The 11,173-nt window shown below is 41.0% G+C and overlaps 1 protein-coding gene across 1 annotated transcript in view; it reads left to right on the top strand.

Moving 5' to 3' along the window:
* Nucleotides 1–332: 332 nt before the first annotated feature.
* Nucleotides 333–11,173, top strand: part of DRAM1 (DNA damage regulated autophagy modulator 1) — a 31,439-nt gene continuing 20,598 nt past the window's right edge. The window contains exon 1 of the mRNA XM_075274569.1: nucleotides 333–466. Coding sequence (XP_075130670.1) covers nucleotides 333–466 — 134 coding nt within the window. The remainder of the gene's footprint in view (nucleotides 467–11,173) is intronic.

Genomic DNA, 11,173 nt, shown 5'->3' with positions numbered 1-11,173 from the left:
AATGAGTATATTTATAACTGGAGGAGGTGAGACTTGTGAAATGTTACTTTCAGAACTGATGTAAGGGCTGTATCAATGTTAACTTAAAAGCAAACACAACATGTTCAAGAAAGGGGAAGTATGTGGGAGGGGGCAGCAGCGTTAAGGTGACTGAAACTTCACTGACATCACGTGAAAGGGAATTTGTACTTAATAAAAGTTGAGGGAATGAATTTCGTAGTGTTTCTGGTAAACGCTTGTACTTTACACTGATTCTTCTACATAGAGGAAATAGACACTTCCGCCTAGAGCTCGGAGGCTGCTGCATACTAGCTGCAAAGGAAGAAGACCCCATGGTTGTTTGGTGTAAGAACAATGCGGCTCTGTTGCCATGTGTCTTGGTTATTTGGTCCTCAGCAGCATTTATTGTCTCTTACATCTTTGCGGTGCTTGAGGGACATGTGGTGGCTTTTGTACCTTATATAAGGTAAGAAGTGACCAAACCTTTAGGAGATGGAACCTAAGTTAGTATATGGTGTATTTTCTGTGTATATTTATCTTCTACTACTGTAACTGGTACTACTGGGATAGTTTTCTGCTTGTGCAAGATATTACTAAGTGAAATCTTGTAACTTCCTTTTTTGCTAATGTATCCTTTCAGCCAGAGAATCTAAATAGACACTTGCTGCTCAGAGTCGCGTGTTCTATGGCTAGAACCAGTTTAATACTACAAATCTAAATAAAATCAATAGCTCTTTCTTTGAGGTGTTTAGGAAAATAATATTTAAATAAATTTTCCCTTGAAAAAAAACATATACAGTATATTCTAGCGTCACCTTTTGTAAGGCAGCTCCCTTTGTTGGCCGGTCCTGTCAAAATTAATTTGACTTGTAGCAGGTTATTCTAGCTTTGAACCTTCAGAGTGTTAGATATATATGGTTAGCTATAGCGACCAATGAATAAATGAAAACATATAAACAGTAATTTCCTGTTATTAGAATTGTTGCCTCTACAGTTTATCCTAAGAAGTTTTGCCCATGAAGCCCTGGAAAATGTTTTTCTCATCTAAGGACTGTGAAAGGACTGCATGTGATATTCAGTATACATTAGGTACTTGTTCTTTCTTCAGTTCTTTAATACTGTACATACTATAACTGTGATAAGTGGAAGATCTACAGCCGCACTTTATCATCACAGCTAAAAGTTAATACCTATAATCATAATAATACATTTTATTTATATAGCGCCAACATATTCCGCAGCTGCTGTACAATTTGTAGGGTTCACCTACAGACAAAAAGATACATTACAAAGAAATAGTCAAATCCTATGTACTCTTCACAATCACATGACTCTGTGTATATATAGATAAATACTTACATCCTCTTAACCTGTAGATTATATGTGGATTGTTTTTTACAGTAGATGTATCAAGATTTATAATTCTGCATTCTTCATGTTCATTTGATCCGAAATCTCAGAGACTTTCAATAGCAACTTAAGAACAGCTTCTCTGATACTTGAAGTGGTTATCTGCTTTAGATAATTCTTTTCCTGTTACCTTATTATGACATCCAGCATGGATTTAGTAAGAAGGTGCCCGGTGTAGCGTCAGAGAACAGGAATATGTCTATTTGTTTTGGGAAACATTGCCACTCTATTGGCTGTGTCTAGTAGTGCCATAAAAAGCAAAGATTGGCAGTAGATTAGCAAAAAGCAGACCATTTTGTCTAATATCATACATCCTCATAAAAGCCATGCCAGTCCAAAGCACTCTAAATAACTGAGATCAATGACTTACTAGACCATTAAAAAACTGCATCATGTAAATTAACTGTACAATGGAAGTGATTGTAACATTTCTGAAAAAAAGAGATAATGTAGTACCTCCATAATTGCCTGCATCCCACTCCTAAAATTTATCATGCCTGTTCCTCATAGATCTGGACAGTGTTATCTCCTGTACAGGGTTACCTGCTGTCAGGGAGCTGAACATGCTTGTATATACACTCACCGGCCACTTTATTAGGTACACCTGTCCAACTGCTCGTTAACACTTAATTTCTAATCAGCCAATCACATGGCGGCAACTCAGTGCATTTCGGCATGTAGACATGGTCAAGACAATCTCCTGCAGTTCAAACCGAGCATCAGTATGGGGAAGAAAGGTGATTTGAGTGCCTTTGAACGTGGCATGGTTGTTGGTGCCAGAAGGGCTGGTCTGAGTATTTCAGAAACTGCTGATCTACTGGGATTTTCACGCACAACCATCTCTAGGGTTTACAGAGAATGGTCCGAAAAAGAAAAAACAGCCAGTGAGCCGTAGTTCTGTGGGCGGAAATGCGTTGTTGATGCCAGAGGTCAGAGGAGAATGGCCAGACTGGTTCGAGCTGATAGAAAGGCAACAGTGACTCAAATAGCCACCCGTTACAACCAAGGTAGCCAGAAGAGCATCTCTGAACGCACAGTACGTCGAACTTTGAGGCAGATGGGCTACAGCAGCAGAAGACCACACCGGGTGCCACTCCTTTCAGCTAAGAACAGGAAACTGAGGCTACAATTTGCACAAGCTCATCGAAATTGGACAATTGAAGATTGGAAAAACGTTGCCTGGTCTGATGAGTCTCGATTTCTGCTGCGACATTCGGATGGTAGGGTCAGAATTTGGCGTCAACAACATGAAAGCATGGATCCATCCTGCCTTGTATCAACGGTTCAGGCTGGTGGTGGTGGTGTCATGGTGTGGGGAATATTTTCTTGGCACTCTTTGGGCCCCTTGGTACCAATTGAGCATCGTTGCAACGCCAAAGCCTACCTGAGTATTGTTGCTGACCATGTCCATCCCTTTATGACCACAATGTACCCAACATCTGATGGCTACTTTCAGCAGGATAATGCGCCATGTCATAAAGCTGGAATCATCTCAGACTGGTTTCTTGAACATGACAATGAGTTCACTGTACTCCAATGGCCTCCACAGTCACCAGATCTTAATCCAATAGAGCATCTTTGGGATGTGGTGGAACGGGAGATTCGCATCATGGATGTGCAGCCGACAAATCTGCGGCAACTGTGTGATGCCATCATGTCAATATGGACCAAAATCTCTGAGGAATGCTTCCAGCACCTTGTTGAATCTATGCCACAAAGAATTGAGGCAGTTCTGAAGGCAAAAGGGGGTCCAACCCGTTACTAGCATGGTGTACCTAATAAAGTGGCCGGTGAGTGTATACTCCCATAGATCTCCAAATTATCACACATCAAGTAAGGAAACTTTGACGGTGTCTCCCCTGGTGGAATAGCTAGATTTTCACCTTCTGCCTGATACATTCCAGGTGTTGCATTTTTACATTATTTAATGCTTAGATACCAATTACCCTATAAACACTGTGATGCCAATATTACTGGTCTACAATAGAGATGAGCAAGTAGTACTCGAACGAGTAGGTATTCGATCGAATACTATGGTATTCGAAATACTCATACTCGGTCGAATACCACGCGGTAAACGCAGTAAAAATTCGATTCCCCTCCCACCTTCCCGGGCGCTTTTTTTACACCAATAACTGTGCAGGAGAGGTGGGACAGGAACGAGGACAACATAGGCATTAATAAAAAATACGGATATAGTCATTGGCTGGCTAAATCAGGTGACCTCCACTTTATAAGAATAGTGGGTGTCAGTTTCAGTTCAGATGCAACTGTGAAATAGACAGGGATAGATGTTCTGCCAGGGTTAGCTAGCAATTAAAATTATTTAGGCAGGAATCTTACTCCAACAGCTCTTATAAGAGCTAAACTTAGATCTACCACTGCTTGAAGATTGTATATACACCATCTGTATATACAATCTTCTTGCAACTAATTTTCCCAAAAGCCCTTGTTAGGGCTCCAATTCCGTATTACCTTTTCCCCCAATATACCAATTGGTCGAATTTTGATTTCCCTGAAACAAGCATTTTTTCCCATAGACTATAATGGGATTCGATATTCGATTGAATAGTCGAATATTGAGGTCTACTTAAATCGAATTTCGAATTTTCAAATATTTCACTACTCACTCATCTCTAGTCTACAATAATAATAATAATAATAATAATAATTTTTTTTATATATATAGCGCCAACATATTCCTCAGCAATGTACAATTTGTAGGGTTCAAGTACAGACAAAAAGCTACATTACATAGAAATAGTCACTTCACACAATAGGACTGAGGGCCCTGCTCACAAGAGCTTACAATCTATGAGATAGAGGCGGTGACACAAGAGGTAGCAGGGGCGGCATCAGAGGTAGCATTGCTTATACAATGGTCAGACAACTCTGTAATAGAGGTTACTGTCAGTACACAAACATAAAACTGTATGAGCCGGCACCAGTCGTGTCCTTTAACGTGCAGATGGTGTCTGGACATATAAGGTTAGCCTGAAATGGCATCATATTGTGTGGGGTAATGTAGGAGCGGGAACAGAGAAGGGTTCTTTCTACGGATTCTAATTACGGTACAGAAGAGTTTACACTAGGAATTGGGATAGGCCTGTCTGAAAAGATGTGTCTTTAATTTGCACTTGAAGCTGTAGAAATTGGGAGTTAATCTGATTGTCCGGGATAGAGCATTCCAGAGAAGTGGTGCAACTCGGGTGAAGTTTCGTATACAAGCGTGGGAGGTTCTGATAATACAGGATGTAAGTCTTAGGTCATTGAGACTATAGTTATAATAACTATGATGACATAAGGTTAAGCTTTCCTAAGACATTATAACATTATAAAAATTTTGCTAACAGGAGAGAAACCTAGCATGGTTGTCTGGCTGTAAAATCTGAGGCACATAACTTAGAGTGGACTGAGGATTCTCATCTAAAGTTTTGCAATGTGCTGACTTATGACCGGTTTTCAACAGGTTGATGATATAGAAAGTTCTTCTCTTCTATCAAGTTGTTTTAGACCACAGGAATGTGAGTGGGTGCTTAGTGTCTGACACATTATTGCTGGGAAAGTGTACGGATGGGCATGAAAGCTCTAGAATCCTGACTGGTTCTGAGGCTATTGAAGCTATGTGCTTGGCACTAATACATTCCTGCCTATCTCTCTTTCTGTTTTTAATAGTAAACTGCACTGTGTGAATCTCCTGAATTGCTACTATTACTGAAATATCAATTGGAATGCTTTAAAGGGAACCTGCCACTTTCTACTTAGAGTCCTACTGGCAGGCGACATGTTATAGAGCAGGAGGAGCTGAACAGACATATATATAGTTTAATAGGAAAAGATTCAATATAGTCATTCCAGCCACAGTGCATTGTAGGAGACCGTATGCTGAGAACCATAAAACATTTAGATAGTCCACCATTTTCTTGAAAAAGCAGTTTTTTTCTATAACAGTGCTCAGCATGCAATGTATTGTGGCTGGTCTAATATCAAGCTTCCTGGTGAAAGATTCCCTTTAGGGCAGGGTTCACGTTGCCGTTGGATTGCGTTATGAAGGTGTCCGTTTAAAAAAAAATAAAAATGGAAACCCATCATAACAGACATTAACGGACACTAACTAACTACTATTAACTTATTACATTGTACATAACATGTCACGTAAAATACTACTCTCGGATGTGCTATATACCGCTAGCAGTGTATATCTTGCTAGATAGTATTAAGCATCTGTAGTGAGTATTGTTAGGGGGCATTCACACTAGCATTTAAATCCTACATGTAGGATTTAGCTGTTCGCTTGAAAAATCGGACATCTTTGTAAACGGACACTTAATGACACCCACAGACAGTAAAGGACACTACATGATATCCCATTTAAAATAATGCAAATTATAAACGGACACAGCTAGTGTCCGATGCTAAATCTTGCGCGGACATTAGCATCGGACACTAGCCGGCGGACACCAACGCTAGTGTGAACTCTGCCTTACTTAAGAGTTACCTTAAGGAGTCTGATGTAACATTAATGTAATAAAACAAGCTGGCACAGGATAATGTGTGCTGAGGAGAACTCCAGCTTAACGTGCAATAGTTAATAAGTACCTGCTGTTAAGGCTGGGGTCATACTGCATTTTTGCCAAAAAAACACAACATGCACTTTTCTATAAAAATCTTGTACCTTTTTTTTTTTTTTTTTTTTTTTAATGCATATATGGTTTTTATATACAGTCCTATGAAAAAGTTTGGGCACCCCTATTAATCTTAATCATTTTTAGTTCTAAATATTTTGGTGTTTGCAGCAGCCATTTCAGTTTGATATATCTAATAACTGATGGACACAGTAATATTTCAGGATTGAAATGAGGTTTATTGTACTAACAGAAAATGCGCAATATGCATTAAACCAAAATTTGACCGGTGCAAAAGTATGGGCACCCTTATCATTTTATTGATTTGAATACTCCTAACTACTTTTTACTGACTTACTGAAGCACAAAATTGGTTTTGTAACCTCAGTGAGCTTTGAACTTCATAGCCAGGTGTATCCAATCATGAGAAAAGGTATTTAAGGTGGCCAATTGCAAGTTGTTCTACTATTTGAATCTCCTCTGAAGAGTGGCATCATGGGCTACTCAAAACAACTCTCAAATGATCTGAAAACAAAGATTGTTCAACATAGTTGTTCAGCGGAAGGATACAAAAAGCTGTCTCAGAGATTTAACCTGTCAGTTTCCACTGTGAGGAACATAGTAAGGAAATGGAAGACCACAGGGACAGTTCTTGTTAAGCCCAGAAGTGGCAGGCCAAGAAAAATATCAGAAAGGCAGAGAAGAAGAATGGTGAGAACAGTCAAGGACAATCCACAGACCACCTCCAAAGAGCTGCAGCATCATCTTGCTGCAGATGGTGTCACTGTGCATCGGTCAACTATACAGCGCACTTTGCACAAATAGAAGCTGTATGGGAGAGTGATGAGAAAGAAGCAGTTTCTGCACGTACGCCACAAATAGAGTTGCCTGAGGTATGAAAAAGCACATTTGGACAAGGCAGCTTCATTTTGGAAACAAAAATTGAGTTGTTTGGTTATAAAAAAAGGCGTTATGCATGGCGTCCAAAAAGAAACAGCATTCCAAGAAAAACACATGCTACCCACTGTAAAATTTGGTGGAGGTTCCATCATGCTTTGGGGCTGTGTGGCCAATGCCGGCATCGGGAATCTTGTTAAAGTTGAGGGTCGCATGGATTCCACTCAGTATCAGCAGATTCTTGAGAATAATGTTCAAGAATCAGTGACGAAGTTGAAGTTACGCCGGGGATGGATATTTCAGCAAGACAATGATCCAAAACACTGCTCCAAATCCTCAGGCATTCATGCAGAGGAACAATTATAATGTTCTGGAATGGCCATCCCAGTCCCCAGACCTGAATATCATTGAACATCTGTGGGATGATTTGAAGCGGGCTGTCCATGCTCGGCGACCATCTAACTTAACTGAACTTGAATTGTTTGTCCAAAATACCTTTATCCAGGATCCAGGAACTGATTAAAAGCTACAGGAAGCGACTAGAGGCTGTTATCTTTGCAAAAGGAGGATGTACTAAATATTAATGTCACTTTTCTGTTGAGGTGCCCATACTTTTGCACCGGTCAAATTTTGGTTTAATGCATATTGCGCATTTTCTGTTAGTACAATAAACCTCATTTCAATCCTGAAATATTACTGTGTCCATCAGTTATTAGATATATCAAACTGAAATGGCTGTTGCAAATACCAAAATATTTAGAACTAAAAATTATTAAGATTAATAGGGGTGCCCAAACTTTTTCATAGGACTGTAAAAACAAATGGGGTTTTTTTCCCAGCAAAAATGTACTGTCTGAGCCAAGCACAAGATGTGTACGCTATGATCTAGTTAAGACTACTGGGAAGTAGTAAAGCTCAAGCCTGAGCCACAGTCTTTTGTGTATGACCTGTGGTGGGGACTGGACTGACCCAACCCGGTTAGCTTTGGTTATGTGATGGGGCCACCCTAACTAAAATTTTAGGACACGTCCTCCCATTTGCTGATTAAAAAATCCCCTTACTTGGCCCCCACACGGTATATGACCCTGCTTTTTATGTGTCCCCACAGTATATGATGCTCCTTTTTACACCCCTCATGGAATATGATCCCTTTTTACAACTTCCCCCTCCATATGTTAGCCTGCTACCTATTGTATTATTGCAATAGGTAGTGGCTGATAATTTACTCACTTGTCCACGCTCCTACCCAGGCTACCCTGCGCTGCCTTCTCCAGAGCGTGCTGTAGCCAATGCTGAAGAATGCCAGGACGCTGGTTGTAGCATCCTGGCGTTCTTCAGCATTGTAACGTAAGTGCAGTGCCACTTAGAAGTGGCAGCGGAGACCGGTCTGGATAAGAGGGTGAACAAGTAAGGAAATGATCGGCCACTAACTATTGCAGTAATACAATAAGTAACAGCCGAGTATACAAGAATGCCGCATTCCCTGTTTATTCCAGGTTGCCTTGTGAAACATGCACCTCTGTTTAAACCAACCTGTCACCTGTTATAAGACTGTTCAGAAACTTTTGCTTCATAATTGTTGCTGAAATGTTCTGAAAAACATGTCCTTCTGGGAAGAATACTAAAGATATTGTTGGTAATATAGTGAGAGAAATGATGCTGAGATGGACAGAACAGTCACTGGTAATGTTGGTCACAGTTTTTGCCCTTCTTACAGAATATTAGTAATATCTTTAGCTATCTTACTGTATTTTCCCAATCTGCAGTTTCACGGCTGTTCTCTATGAATGAGGAAATTATTGTGTACATATTGAAAAAAAAAAAAAAAAGATAAGACAATCTTGTGGTTTGCCCTGTACCAAGATAAGCCTTTTCAGTCTGTAGATAAAACTATTAGACTTCCGTTGAGTGAATTAGCTTATAATTGAATGTGGTTATAGATAAAGCTATGTACTAATACCTTGAAACCTTAGAGTCCGTTCACTCGATGTAACGCGCCGTTGATTCTGACATGTAAACTCGTGTCAGAGTCAGCGCTGCAAAACAGAATCCTATAGACTTCAATGGGTTCCGTTTAGCACGCGTAACACATTGAAATCAATGGGAGGTATTTTAACCGATTGATTTCAATGTGTTACGCACACTAAACCGAACCCATTGAAGTCAATGAGATTCTGTTTTGCAGCGCTGACTCTGACACGAGTTTACGTGGCAGAATCAACGCTGCGTTACATCGTGTGAATACTCCCTTACTGGGTAAGTATTATTATGATCGCTGGTTTTCCATTCAGCTGATGGCTGCAGGCATGATCCATAGAAGTGTGGAAAACAGCAAATTTTGCCAGGAAAACTTACTGACGCTTAGTGGATTGCAACCCTGGCTAGTAGGTAAACCATATAGAAAACAGAAATCCATCAATAAAGTAAGAGGTGTGCACCAAGGTTTGTACATTTATTTCTGTGGGTGGCAAGTTAAAGTCAGCTTTTACTTTATGTCAACCTACAGCTGGAACTTCACCACGACTCCAAGCACTACATGTATGATGTAAGCACCTGAGTAGTCTGCAGCCAGCTAAAGGCACATGAAAGAGGTGCCAAAAAAGTTCAATCTCCACAACAGCATTACCTGCTGTTGCTTCTGAATGAAATGTCCTAACAACCTGGAAAATGTGAAGGATGTTGCGTGATGTAAAGGGTGTAAAGTGCTTGGGAGGAGGAAACAAGTATGCCAAGACAGAATCACAGTCAGGAAAACCAAACCACTGCTGCTGAAAGAGCTTGTACTGCATTACTGAATCATTGGCCCAGATTTATTTATTAATTATTATTATTATTGTTTATTTATAAAGCGCCATTAATTCCATGGTGCTTTACATTTGGGGGTTACATACAATACACAAAATATACAGGTAGATATAATACTAACAGTGACCGACTGGCACAGTGGGGTAGAGGGCCCTGCCTGCGAGGGCTTACAATCTATGAGGGAAGGGGTATAGAGACAGAAGGTGAGGGGAGAGGATGTTCAGGTGGTGGTGCGGTGACAGTAGTGTTATTGGAGGTTGTAGGCTTCCTGAATTGGTGAGTCTTCAGGGCCTTCAGGGCCTGTGATTGTGGGGATCAGTCTTATGTGTCTTAGTAAGGAGTTCCAGAGTATGGAGGATGCACGGGAGAAATCTTGGAGGGGTTGTGTGAGGAGTGGATGAGAGCAGAGCGGAGTAGGAGGTCATTGGAGGATCTGAGGTTACGTGTGGGCAGGTAGCGGGAAATTAGGTCCGAGATATATGGAGAGGACAGGTTGTGGATGGCTTTGTATGTTAGTGTTAGTAGCTTGAACTCAATTCGCTGGGCTATAGGTAGGCAGTGGATGGACTGGCAGAGGGGAGCAGCCGATGAAGATCGAGGGGTGAGAGGTGAATTAAACGAGCAGCACAGTTTAAGGTGGACTGGAGGGGGGCGAGGGTGTTTGCTGGGAGTCCATGGAAGAGGGTGTTGCAGTAGTCTAAGCGGGAGATTATGAGCCTGGACGAGCATCTTGGTAGTTTCAGGGGTGAGGAAGGAGTGGATTCGATGGATGTTCTTCAGCTGGAGGCGGCAGGAGGTGTTGAGGGTTTGAACGTGTGACTTGAAGGATAGGTCAGAGTCCAGGGGTACCCCAAGGCATCGGGCCTGTGAGACAGGGGTAATTGTGGTTCTGTTAACTTTGATAGATGGGTCAGGTGGAGGGGCCACATTGGGTGGGGTGAAAATGATGAACTCAGTTTTCTCCATGTTCAGTTTGAGAAAGCGGGAGGAGAGGAAGGAGGCTACAGCTGCTAAACAATCTGGAACTCTGGCCAGCAGGGAGGTAAAATCTGGTCCAGAGATGTATATTTGGGTGTCATCGGCATAGCAATGGTATTGAAAACCATGAGATTCTATGAGTTGGCCTAGGCCAAGGGTGTAGATGGTGAACTTACTAATACAAGCTGTCTGAAAATGGTGTATATTTTTAGAGAGATGGTGGAGTCTCTTGGTTCTGTCTATGCTTGACACTTCACGGATCTGCTGCTCTCCATTTTCCAGTGGATATGAACTTAGTGTCAGTTTATACTACCTTTTAGTTGGCTTTCTTTGAGACAGAATTTTTCAACATAATTTAGTTGCATTTTGGCATAAGCCACGCACCTTTTCTGAGAAGTCACAGCCACACATTTGGCAATTTCAAAAATTTTAGCCCAAATTAGGTGTGTGATATTGTG

Source organism: Leptodactylus fuscus, chromosome 5, assembly GCF_031893055.1.
Source record: "Leptodactylus fuscus isolate aLepFus1 chromosome 5, aLepFus1.hap2, whole genome shotgun sequence".
In the NCBI taxonomy this organism is placed as follows: Eukaryota; Metazoa; Chordata; class Amphibia; order Anura; family Leptodactylidae; genus Leptodactylus; species Leptodactylus fuscus.
This window is presented reverse-complemented; position numbering and strand designations above follow the sequence as displayed.